The sequence below is a fragment of the Corvus kubaryi genome, unplaced genomic scaffold (assembly GCF_017639235.1).
Source record: "Corvus kubaryi isolate FWS band 111438036 unplaced genomic scaffold, C.kubaryi_AGA036_p1.0 135, whole genome shotgun sequence".
NCBI classification, from domain to species: Eukaryota; Metazoa; Chordata; class Aves; order Passeriformes; family Corvidae; genus Corvus; species Corvus kubaryi.
Genome location: NW_024580669.1, coordinates 4,645,434 through 4,659,155, shown reverse-complemented (window position 1 = coordinate 4,659,155; position 13,722 = coordinate 4,645,434). Strand labels below are relative to the sequence as shown.

Sequence of the window (13,722 nt, the reverse complement as noted above, 5' to 3'; positions counted from 1 at the left end):
TGGCCCTTACTCGTCAACTGGTGATGATATAATTGAATTCCATGAACAAAGGACCTGAACAGTTGGAATTTTGTATCTTCAAATTTCTGTATATGATGGCTAGAGGCAGAAACTGCTTTTATGATGAAATACAAAAGAGTGTCATATACTATTCAGTGTAAAATTGATCTGAAGCATTTTTAATCTACCAACATTAGCTCCCTCAGCTCCCCAAAAGGAATATGTTTCTTAATTATCCTAGATCAAAAGGACACATGGAGTGAAAATTCTTTTAGAAGAGGAATCTTTAATTTATAGACAAACAAAATTCACTGTCTGGTTACCTGAAGTTAGGGAAAAAAGCAAAGTACATCTAAAGTATGTATTTAAACTGTAGGGATATGGTATTTTAGGGGACCTGATCATGCAGATCTTATTGTTATATTGAGCATTTTTTCTGCACCAGGGCCTGAACATGGGACCAGTATTTTTGCTCTGCTATCTTTTATGGTTCTTCACTATGACTAAGCCCACAGGAAGCAGGACCAGTTCCTGCAACTCTAAACTACAGTTCACTATCAGTGTTGGATAGCTTGGCTGAGCAGCCCGTGAATTCAGACTGGGCATCTGTCAGCATTTCACAGAAGAGAAACTCCAGCCTACCCATCTAAAGGGACACAGGGTCCCATCAAACTGGTCCCATCACCAAATATGTCCTGGTGAACATTCAGCAAAGACAGCTGAGAAGACGGTAAATTAATTTGTGAAGCCCACATGGAAGAGGTGGGAAACTATCTTCCAGCTTTAAACTAGGACTGTGTTTTCAAAGACAATACTCTGTAGTTCAGAAGCATTTATGAATCTGTTGGAAGTTCCACAGCATCATCTGTGTAAAGGAAATGTGGTTAGATCATCACAACAGTTTAAGTTATGGCTAGAAACTTTAAAAGAAAGAGGAAAGCGTTGTTAATTTTTTACACCTTGAAGTTCCTACCCGATTTAGAGACATCAAACTCAAATTTGAGAAACACTCATCCAAAGTCCTGCAGTATGGCAGGATTAGGTATATAGCCCAGCCCTGAGTTAATGATCATCTAATTTGAATACAAAAAGCTATTGAGAAGCAGGTTCCAATGCTTCAAAGGCAGGGCAGACTTGTTCTGACTCCAGGAGCTTTAATCTGTGATGTTTCACCAATGTGTGTCGTAGAGCTTGATTCTTAATCTGCATAATCTTTAACTCAAGTAAATTTTCATTCAAAAGTGAAGCTAAATAAAGACAGTAAGTAATAATTTAACATCTTAGCTCAGATTTAACATCCAAGAACAGATTGTAACCAAGCACCATTCCAATCTGACAGCAAAAGCAAGGCAAAGAAACACGAACAGCTTTATATACACACACACATCACATAACTGGTTTGAAACAGGAACCAATTTCCAGGGGTTATGAACCTCCAAATGTCCTTTTGTTTCAATGGGAACTCTGCACACTGTTAATAAATTAGTGATGCCATGCAAACACCTATATCCAAAAGTCAGCTTGTGATTCACCTAAAACTGTCCTCCCCCACCTCCCAAACAACAGCAATTGGTAACAAGAGCTTCTGTTTCCCCAAATTTAGCCAAGCTTCCCTTTATACAAAAAACATGAAGTACCAAATGAATACAGAATTTTAAGAGCTGAAAGAGTAATTGCTTTCTTAAGAAACTCAGAGATGTGACACAAAAGAAACAAGACTGAGTCTGCATATAAAATTATAGGTTGTTGTTAACTACATATATTAAAGTCACAGATGATGTCTAGTATGTAATCATGTTTAAAAAATCAGGTTTCAAGAAAGCTTTACTATGAAAATGAAATGAAATTTGGTAAAGGTGAAAGAATTTTGTTGCTTTAGCGACTGTGAAAATATTACTTTACTTGAAATGCATTCAGAACTTCAAATTCCCAATATGTAAAATTTTCAAACCTTAAACAGTCTACTCTAGCTATAGCTGTTATCTGAAATGAAATATTAGCCCTTGTAACAAATAAAAAATCCCTTCTCCATTTTTTAGGGGTTTTTTTTACATAAAGGATGAGAAGTGCTCCCAAAACAAAACCAATTTACAATTTTTAAAGTTTACTACAGATAAAAATGTACATTCCTTCTTCTTTGTGACTACATTTGAAGCAAGACACTGCCTGAATTCAGAGAATACACCATGTTTTTACTGGACAAGCATTACATGTTGCTGTATTTACACTTTGGACTTTGGGGAGTCCAAAGGCGTAGCTCAGTGGCATCAATGTTCACATTATGAGATGGGAAAGCAGTTGTTCAGCTGCACTCAGGTTGTTGCTTCTTTGCACCTGGAATCCAGTGAGAACTCACCCTGACCTTCTGTGTTTCCCTGAAAAAGCTTTTCTACACTTTTGTATAAACCAACAGACACAGAGGATGAACAGCTCTTCAGTTCTTTCATTGACTATAAAAAGCAGGTTTTCTTTAAATCAAGAGTTTAATAGTTATGCTAAATACAGCTTTTGCCACATTTCTTGCTTGTAATTCAATGTAATGCTTCTGGGTACCTCAGTCATCATCTTGCTGATTTCTTTTCTGTCAACAGAACAGAAGAGTTCATAATGTTAGGACACAGTTATCTGAAGTAAGAGCACTAATAAATCATGACAAGTGTTTCCAGATACAATGGATTAGACAGTGACTGCATTTCTAAGCCATTTTTTGGAACAGTAAGAGATAATGTTTCCAGCAAATGGAAGAGAGCAATATCAACCCTCTCTCTCATCCCAAACAATAGGATGTTATTTCCAGTAAAGAATAAAATTTGCCTTGCCCATTAAATCATGGAATATACAAGGACCAGAAAACACAATGGTGGTGGCAAGAGTCAGTGATCCAGATGCAGGTAACCTGCCCTCCCTTCCCTACCTTACAAAGATGTCATGTTTTCCTGTCACTGTGCATCAAAAGAACAAAGAAAGTGGATTGAAAAAAGAACAACTCTTTCATGGTTTTCTCTAATATATTTGTCTTCTAACTTTTAAAGAAAAAAGTTAAAAACATTGAAAGTTAAAAGCATTCGCTCCAGGCGTTCAAAAAGCACGTTTCCATTCATACTACATTCATATTTACATTTCAATAAGAAAGGAAACAGCTCAGTCCTTCAGTAGGATTTGTCAAACTACATTCATTGCTTCCCATAAAAATAAAATTAATTAACCAAAGTGAGAACAGTATGAAAGCTTGCTCTTCATCACTTCAGAAACAATTAACCCAACAATACATTGTGTGATGGCTTCATACATTGCTTTTTCTGTAATTATGTACTCTTTGTTAGTTACAAAAGCACAGTTCCAGGGACTTTGGAGTTTCCATCTGACAAAGGTGGAAAGTCAGAGATTTTTTCTGCTACTTCTTACCAGCTTAAGAAAGTCAATCAATTTGTGAACATCCTCTCCTGTGGAAAGGTCCACAAAGTCCTTGGGCAGTCGGTAGCTCAGGTAGGGACTGGGCTGGACTGTGACTTTGCTGTTCGTACAACGGAACACTGGATAATCCTTTGGAAAAGACACCAGAGATAAGACAAGAACAGTGGACATGGATGAAGCTAGAAATGTTTCTGGAACTCCTCCATGAGACTGAGTCACGTTGCCAATGACTTTATTTGGCACTCATTCAACTAAACTTGCGCTTTCTAAAAATTGTAGCTTTCTTATAAAACCTCTGCCCACTTAGGAGCAATTTAAAATGTCAAACATGTTCAACAGTCAACTAATGGCTTTCATTAGCTCACTTTAAAGTTTTGACAATGTATCAGTTATTAATGTATTTAATAAACTCGTGCTTATGATGGTGCTGGAATAATGAAGCTATAAGGAACTTTGGGCAATAGTATCTATCTATGTATCTAGATAGAGCAAAATATTTTTGATAGAATCTGAAACGGGTCTTCACAGTTCCCCTGTTTAAACACATTTGCAACTATAACCTTACTGAAATTATAATTTAAGATTTCCAGCCAATTTACTTACTGAAGGAAAAAATACCTCTATTAAAGGGCCAAAAGTATCTCTAAATGCTCAACTGTAGCAACCGTTTTTGGGGAATAATATAATTTTCAGTTGAACACATTGACATGCAATGCAATTGCCAGTTTTACAGCAATAAACAACTTCATTTTAAAGAGAGATCAGTAACTTCACACCAGATTCTGTGACTGCTTTTCATCCAGGGTTGCACTGCAGAAAACTGTGTAAAGCATCTGGCACTGAGAAAAAGAAATCCCAAAACAAAAATTCACGTGTCCCAGAGACAGCTCAAGAATTGGGAGTGTGTTTCAACAAAGGAGACACAGCTTTTAGGAGGAGGTTTCATGGAATGGGTTTTCATAACAACAGCCCCATGGTGAGACAGAGACAATGGCCTGAATGATAGCCTGGAGTGGTGTTTCTCTGTCAGTGTGTTATGGAAAGGGCCACAGGACTAAAGAAACTCTCAGATGTTAAAATTGGCTCAATGAAGCTTGTCATTTCAGTGACCTCCAATGCAGCTCAACGGCTAGGAAATAAAGAAAAGCCCACATTGACCAGCCATCTCTCTTCAGAAAACAACCAAGTGTTTCCCAAGATCCACTAACACATCACTTTATCTCTTATCAAGCTGTCCAAGGACTCATTAAGATGTGAGGACTCTGTCTCAAGATGCAGTGAGAAAAAAAAGCTGGAATACAAAAAATGAAGACTATCCCTCCCTCTACTGTATTAACAGGAAGTTACTTGTTTTTACAGAGGAAATGCTGCTTGGAAGAGGGATGGAAAAGCCCTGCTCTGCAAATCCAGTGAGTTCAACCAGAGGACAAGGCTTCCCTGAGGGTATTCCAGATGAGGAAGAGACAGAAGTTAAGCTTCTGCTTGTGTCCCCCCAACCATAAAACTGGAGATGTGGGAAACTACATGACAGATATCAGGAAACAAGCAGAAATTTAAGTGATTATACAGAAAAGCAACAGATTTAAAGAAAAACTGAAAGGAGTGCATCAAAACTGTATAAAAGCAAGTTTCAGGGCCTCTTCTTTGCAATGGGGTCAAAGCTGCAATATGGGCTTGTACTGTTTGAACTAAAAATTCCCTTGCAGGCCTCTAAAACTAGCAGGTGATACTTGTTGCGATTAACTAATAAAGTACATTCTGCTTGCAAAGAGTCTACATTTCACAAGTTAAGGAGCTCCATTTACTTCAATGGGATTTGCATCACAATTTGATTATAACAGCAAAAGAAAGAAAAAAATAAGGCCATGAATCCTGTTGGATGTTATCCAGCCTCCCTCACCTGTTCTGTTGCTTCCCCTTCACTCTGGTCTCCTTTCAAGTTTTTCCCAGAGGTGAGTTCTTCCCATGTAAAGAGCAGGGAGTCTGTTACTTCACCAAATGGGTTAAAATCTATTAACCAAATCTTACCCTGCAAAGGAACCACAGAAGAATTAAAGCAAACGACAGAATTAAAACAAAACAAAAAAAAAAAAAGAAAAAAGAAAAAATTAGAATACATATACACTTAAATTATTGTAGTAAGGTTGATCTTTAGATAAAAAGATGTCAAAATTGAAACTACCTGGTTTTAAGCACTTAAAATATTTTAACATCCTTTACCTTATACAGTTCTATATCACAGCAAGCTGTGATGTACTAATTTACTTTAACTTTTTTTTTTAAACAGAAAATCAGACAGAGCTCAAATAAACTCAATGTATTTCTGTGCGAGGTGCTTTCAGATGAGCCCACAGAAGGTTCTGGCTAATCCCCATGATCCACCAAGATCCCCAGATGATGAACAAAGAATAGGGGAGAGCACCAACCAAAAACCACAAAAAAACCTCCCAAACCCAAAACACAACCAAACGAGCAAAAAAAACCCTAACCACCCAAAAAGAGATTTTGCTTTCCATGAAAAACCACTTCAGCAATGCTGTACCATCCAGCAATCTAGAAAAATTGCTGTTCTTGTTCTTAGAAGGGACCCTAAAAACAGACAGCAGGGTCTGCAAAATGTTAGTGGAGCTCACGAAAGCTCTAAGATGATGTACAGATATAGATAAATAAAGAATAACTTAAAGGCACTTTTAATATAGCCATTACTAGTAGTCCACACTACTAGTAATCTTTAACACATCTGTGTTCCTAACAGTTGTGGTAGTGTGCACAACAGCACAACTGCTTTACAACTGAAAAATGAAAGCAGAGACTAACAAGACATACTAGAAGAAACAGAGGTGTGCGGGGGAGGAAGAAATAGCTTGTGTTGAGTCACCTTGAGATACAACTCCCAGCACGGGGCTATCTTCTCTTGGCCAACAAAGTATCAACTATTCTAATGAAACAAAACATTGTAATAAATTATAAGGAAATATGACTACAGCTGCTAGTAAAAATCTGCAAAATAAGTATTAAATTTGGAAGAAATCAGTTCTATCAAACAGGGAAGGAAAAGGCTGCAGTAACATAAGCAGGGCCGAAGAGTTTTATTGTGTTTATAATAAAGATCAACTGGAACTGGAAAACAAACCTGAAGACTGTGTAGCTACTAAACACTCGTTTTGCTTTCTCCACCTTTCCTTCATCTCTGAAGGATATTCTTGCTTGAAAAGATCTTGCCTATCTTGATACAAACAGCAAATACATTCAATTATTTACACTGCAGCCATCTGGTTTCTAACTCACAAAGATGCTTTTGAAGCGTTGGCAGAAAGTAACAAACATGGAGAGTGCCTCTCCCACCCACACCACCTGAGCTATCCCACAGGCATTAACACACCGTGGGACTGGAAATGATGGAAACCTGTGAGACAGCACAAATGCTCTGGTGGCTCTGTTACCATCCACAGCGAGCTCCTCGTGCAGGTGTGGGGAGTCCCAGCAGAGATGAAACCAGTGGTTATGATTTGCAATATGGAGCTGGGCCAGCAGCCCAGCAGGGAGTGTGTGGTTGCACACAGGCTTTCACAGCTGTCTGTCTCAGGGCACGTCCACGGGGTACAGCTCTCACAGAGCACATTTTAAGAAGCCAAAGCACAGAAACAACAGTGCTGAAACCAGACAGCTTCAAAAAAACCTGCAAACTGGGGGACACAGACCTGAGTGGTTTCTTACTTGTTTTGGAAGGGTGAACAAGCCCAGATCTGCATGGTTGAGTTGCAACACCTCCGCACTAATATTGGCACCATCAGTGCAGAGCACCACTGGGGCAAGCTGCGCTGTCATTTCCCATCACTGGTCCTCCTCAAAAAGCTGTCACAAGTTCTCATTATAAGCAATCTTTTACTTCTGCTAATGGGGGTGTCTTGTTAGCTCCAAGGCAGCACAACGAGGAATCTGTGGGTTTAGATTCATTCTATCACTCTAGAAAAACAAGCTAATGAACCAATTTAATCACAGACAGCAGCAATGGTTGGCGAAGTTCATTCAGCAGTTCAGAGAATCTTTCCTGGGATCAGAAACATTTATACCTAATACTTCCCTATGAAAGGTTTTCACAGAAATTCCTCTTCACCCCAAATACATCCAGCTCAGCTTTTTCACAGGAACATTGAGATCATTTCTCTAGAGAATGTACCCTGGAAAAAACTGAAAATTGATTTTGAGAGTACTGAAAGCCACACATTTTTTGTGAGCACCCAGCAGTGTTTCTTCACCCCTGCAGACAGCAGTGCACCATCTACAGCAACAGCTGTTTCCTTGAGATAGTCTTAAATCTGCACTGAGCTTTGGTAGCTGAAACTGATGAGAAGTGGCAAAACAAATTAAGCATCTCTTTCCAGGGCTTATTAAAAGGAGTGTATGCAACCCTGGGTCAGTAACCGAACTGCCTTTTCTTAAGATTAAATGCTCTCTCAAGTCTTACATGCAATGTCATGATTTAAATACAGTTTCAGATGACTTGCACTGTGTATCTAAAAAGCAGTAGTAAGGCTGTTTATCTGCTATCTTCTGCCTTCTGTTAGTAATCTTTGTCATACGGGAGCACAGAAATGCACAAGCCAGGAAAAAAAAGTTGCACCTAAGTGGAGGGGAAGAAATCCCCCAACTTGTACTATATGGTATTTTTTTCTCATCCTAAAAGAAGGAATCAATAGATTCACCACACCCTGTCAGCTTCAAGCTTTGTTTTACTAAGGCATTAAGCAGCAGGGCGCTGAAAGGAAGTGCCCATGACAAAGCCTGTTGTTTAAAGGAAGTTAAAGACAGATAAAATGCAAACTGAACTGTTACATCTCCCTAACTCCAGCTGCACCTTCTTGCACAGTGACAATGCTCACAAGGCACAGACACAAGCACTGGTCTGCTCGATAACAAGAGCTGTGAGCCAGCCGCGGTCTGGAGCCGCTCCCTGCATTGCTCTCTTACCACAGTGACTTGTCTTGAACTTGGTTTGTTGTTCACACCTGGGAGACAACAAAGAGCAACAGCTTTTGTGAACTCCCACTTCCAACTCATCGAGCAGGACCTGCAGCAGCCAACTCTAAATAGTCTCTAAAGCAACTAAAGTGAGGATGGGAAGGGGGCTGCTGTCATTCACAACCTTATCAAACAACAACCTGCTTCTCCAAGCGGAATATTTAAGAGTTTAAAGGATTTAAAACAAGAAGAGAGTGAACATTTCTCTCTTTCTGTAGCTGAGGTTGCTGTGCAACCAGCCTGATGAGGAGCACGGGCTCTGGAAATTAATCATGCTCACAATATTCTTTTGCTGCCTGTAACTCACACGACAGGGGAGCGATGAATAACACAGTTGCAAACCACAATAGTATGTGTGAAAGGAGGAGCATCTGACACACAAAGGGCTATCTGGCAGTTTACAAGACCTGATCGTAGAAGACACGGAGAGGAATCTACAAACAGATATATTTTATCTTGACAGATGAAGAAACACTGCTCATTTGAGATCCCACAGGCTGAAACCTTTTACTTAAATAATCTGTCTTCATGCCTCAGCTATGAGGCAGAGCACCCAACGGCAGAATCTGGTTCAATGTTCAAGTGCTGCTCCTCATTTCCCCTGACAGCATCCTCACGTCTGCCGTTCTGAGCCTGGGCAGGTAATTTCCATTACAGCATGGCTGCTCTAGCCCACAGCCTCATTTTAGGTACCTACATTAAAAGTTGGGCTGAGAAACAGTACAGTTGCTGCTTTCCACTAAGACACGTTCCTGTTTTGTAAACTATGGCAAGATTTACTATTACACAATTATAAAATAGTTCAGCAACATTGAAAATGAGAATCAGGACTTACTCCCAAGACACCCAACTCAACTGTAATAAAGACTTTCTCCAATCCCATAACTACAAACAAGTCAAACAGTGAGACTCAAACATATATAACAAAAGTATGTAGACATTGGTTTTGCATTTCTGGTTTAGGATTTCGAAAAAAACCCATAATCTAAACACTTACTTTTCATGCAGTAATGTGATTCTCAAAATCAGGTTATGATTCCCTAAATCAGGTTTTGAGATTTAAGGATACATAATGCATTTTTGGTTGTGGTTGCTTTTAAAACAACGCATGTGAGCCTTTCAAGCACAATTCATCTGACCAAATACTCCGCTCACACGAGAAGTCAAGGTTACTAACTCTGATACTGGTACCCGAAGTTCACAGAATTGTTTAGGTTGGAAAAATTCTCTAAGATCATCAAGTCCAACTCTTAGACCAGCACCTCCATGTTCACCACTAAACCACACCCCTAAGCACTTACATCTACATGTCTTTCAAATAGTTGAGGTGGGATGTTTCTCCCCAGCTCCATCACTATCTGGATGTTGAGGGTTCTGATCTGTCCAATTCTCAGAACCACAGCTGGAGCAGCTTGAAAAGAAAAAACTGGCTTCCATCTGCCACAAACTGGGCACACCACATTCATATCCTCTTTTGACCATTATCCCTTCCTACCCTAGACTTCCATAAACAAACCATTTTCCCATCTCACAAAGATAATCTGAAGAAATATTAAGGGTAAGTTTTGATGAGTTCAAATGCCGTAGTGAAAAAACACACAGGGGAAAAAAAAATAAAGCCCAAGGAAATATCTGTCTTAAAAGAAAATGTCCCAAACCTGTTTGTGTTTAAGAGACATTTGTACAACGCCCTTAATCAAAGAGTCATGAAATATCCTGAGTTGGAAGGGACCCACAAGGCCACTGAGTCCAACTCCTGACCCAGAACAGGACAGCTCCAAGAATCCCACCATGTGACTGAGAACGACACGCTTTAAGTTTCGGTCAGCCTTGAATTGGTCAAGCAGTAGGACTTGATGACCATTGTAGGTTCCTTCCAACTGAAATAGTCTATTCTACTCTAAATTACTGCAGCAGGGACTCTCCATAACAAAAGTTTTTTGTCATAACAAAAACTAAGTTGCCTTTTGTACATTCACAGAACTGAGAAAATTGCAGCTGAAGCCAAAGTTCTGTGCTTTAGGAGGGACAACTTCTCTGGAAGATATTAACTAAATAATTACGTCACTGGCACAGATATATTTACAACCCTAATCTTATTATTTTCCTACTGTCAACAGTGTTTAACATAGAAAAAGGCCTGTGGAACAGAATAACATCAAGTTGGTTTTAGGGTTTTGCTCGGTGTTTTTTTGCTTGGTTGGGGTTTTTGCTTTGGCGGGATTTTTTTATTTGGTTGGTTGCTTTTTTTTTTCCAGGACCACTTCTAGGAAGAGGAAGCTATTACTTGCTTGATCTTTGTGGCATTTCATGTTTTCACAGAAGAAACAATTATATACTACATATTGTTCACTTACCCTGCTGTCTCTGTACACATCAAAAACAACTGAAAAGGAGAGAAAAAAAGTTAATTGTAAAAGATATATAATTTCACAGAAGATGTCTAAATCTGAATAGATACTTGTGTACACAGCACAATCTGCAAAGTCAGTATGTCTAAAGAACTGCAAGCCAGAATTTGGTACATTTCTAGGAGGAAGCTGAAACATTTCAAGAACTACTGTTAATGCACTGGGAAATCAGCTGCTGGGTTTTTCCATTTAATGCTGGTTTCTTCTGTTGATTTTACCCCCAATGAAGAATATTTGATAAACTCTTAGCCCAGAGAGCTTATCTTTGACATTACTCCTGTTTTGTTTACAGCAGAACAGAGACACTTCAGGGAAGGATCAAGACTCCACTGTGTTGGACATTGCACAAACATTTAATAAGAGAAAATTCCTGCTCCACAGACATTAGGATTTCAGCAGCTAACAAGACAAACAAGTTGTAGGAACAAAGGGGTTGGTGCAGTGAAATGGCCATGTTTGATATCACCCAGAGCAGACACAGCACACCTAATTAATACCAACAACTCCTCCAAACAACCCCATTACCACTCAGTGACTGACTCAAAGCTGCCTTGCCTGGCTCCACTGTTGTTCCTCCCCTTGGCTTAATTAAACATGACTCTATATGCAGCTTTCCATCAGCTTCTGTTCTGTATGGTTAAACAAACCTTTGAGTTGTCTTTCTGTTGAGCTAGGGAATCAACAGGGAAGCATTCAGGCATGGCTACATGCAAAAGTTGTACCAGCTTAGCAGGAAGAAAGGGAGAAAAAAATATTTAGAAAAGCCTCAGACAAATGCTGTATTGTTACTTCCTTCTCTAATAAGGGAATATTTCAGCTAAGAGATTTCCCAATACATGTGGATAAACTAAACTCAGGATGACTGCAGAACACTTGAGTCTCAGGAAGCTGCCTGTCAGGAACAGGGATGCTGACTGACCACATCCATGTATGTAAAGCTTAATCTGACATTTCATGCGAAGCTGCCTGAGCTAAGGGCAAACCACAACTCCAAAAGCCAAAGCCAGGCACGTAGCTGGTTTTTACCATGCAGCCTAAAAATCCACACAGCTTTTGCACAAGCTCAGTTGCATCAATGCAAAAGTCACTCCAGGATTAAGGGCTCCATTTTCCCAGGAAGACAAGCCCTCAGTGGCTAAGCCAGTCATCAATGCAACGGGGAGAACAGGAACCCAGGATTTCTTCTCCAGCTGTTCAACTGAACTTAGTGCCTGTACCACATCCTCTCCTTAGTTATATCCCAAAGATATCCCTTGCATCTGATGGTTTCTATAGTGAGCTTAAAGCAAGCCCATGCCAACCACTGAGGCTAATGGTATTTATTGGGATTCACAGCTTGGGATTCAGACCGATTGCACACTGAGGACTGGTTCAGGACACTCACAAACACTGAGCAAGAAGAAAACCTCAACTGTTCCCTCTCCTTAGGGATCACCTCAGAGCAGGAGTGTCCCGTGCCAGTGAGACTGTAGTGAAACTTCACCAGAAACTGCTCAAAACAGAGGGAAAGCCAAAGCCCAGCTCTGCAGTATCGACACCTCCAGAGCCCTGCTCTTACTGAGCCCTTATCAAAGGTATTTAGAAGGTTCTAACATAATTTAGAAGCATTTATAAAGCATTCACCCATCTGTTATCCTACTGCTCTGACTCTGCAATGCTTCAGCTGCTCTGACTCAACTCTTCCATCTGGAGATGCTACCAGACCAACTGGAAAAAGCAGTGCAAACAGCATCAAAATCCCCAATGAAACAAGAAGTCAGGAAAAAAGCTGTAATACCTTTCCTTTTAAAAGCAAACAAACAAGCAAACCCAGATTTTTATTGTTAACAACACATATGCTACCAGGCAGTGGATCAAGGGAGATGATGGGGGAATAAATGAAATGTGGTAAAAAAAAAAACACCCACAAAACCCCAGAAAACATTTTCTGCGTGTCATTTCTCTGCAGATGGACTAGCATTTAGTGCCTAAGAATAAAAGGTTAACAAACCTTCATCCCAGAAGGTTGCCCTGAAACCTCCTTTTTCCTTGAGGCAACTCAGATGGCATCCTTTATATAAGATGACATTTCAGACCTTTCAGTTCACCTGACAGCCATTTCAGAGCCTAAATCTAGGCATCAATTTCTAAAAATAGTGCCCTGAATTCTTATCTATCAGTTGATTACATACCAGCTAAAATTACATTGGAACACAGAGGAAAATTAAAAGGCAGTAATCAGAATGCGAGATCTATATGACTGATCTTACTTCAAAATGTAAGGCTATGGACTTATTAAATTAGTGTACTGATTCCACTGGTCTTCTCCAAGCAGCAGTTCATGACAACTCTTCTGGACTGAAATAAAGAAGCTCTGCAGAATCAAATTGCTAAGAATTTTAATATAACAGAGACTGGCACCTGAAGGTACCTTTTTCAGACAGTCAGAGAGGACAGATCTACTTGACTGCTCTGGTGGCTCAGTAAAACAATAATGTTAAAAACCCACCTACAGGCTGATTTTTTCAAAGCTTTAGAGATGACAGTAAACTGCCAGAAAATTCTTATGCTTATGGATTTACTAAGCTGAGGTTTGGTCCACACCAGACCTGATTTAAATTTCTTCGTCATGTTTTTCACCACTATTGATCACCCATCACAATGCAACACCATTCAATTCTCACTAAACCATGTTAGAAAACTATTTCAAATCAAATTTGCAAAGGACTTCACATTTAAAGAACAAGACAATTTACTTGGGCTGATTAGATGCATCAATATGGCCTTTATTCAAAGTTTCAGCACCAAACCTGGTGTGCATTGACATTCTAGGAGAAATAATTAAAACTTCTTGAAAAGAACCTTAAAAATCCTTTATTCAAGGAATACATCAATA

General features: G+C 39.5%; 1 protein-coding gene across 1 annotated transcript in view; it reads right to left on the bottom strand.

The window, feature by feature from the left end:
- Positions 1-266: 266 nt before the first annotated feature.
- Positions 267-13,722, bottom strand: part of CDC123 (cell division cycle 123) — a 32,983-nt gene continuing 19,527 nt past the window's right edge. The window contains exons 10-13 of the mRNA XM_042052978.1: positions 10,794-10,822; positions 5,315-5,443; positions 3,406-3,543; positions 267-2,581 (exon numbers count right to left, since the gene is read on the bottom strand). Of these exons, the coding sequence (XP_041908912.1) occupies positions 2,555-2,581; positions 3,406-3,543; positions 5,315-5,443; positions 10,794-10,822 (323 nt within the window). The 3' untranslated portion in view covers positions 267-2,554. The remainder of the gene's footprint in view (positions 2,582-3,405; positions 3,544-5,314; positions 5,444-10,793; positions 10,823-13,722) is intronic.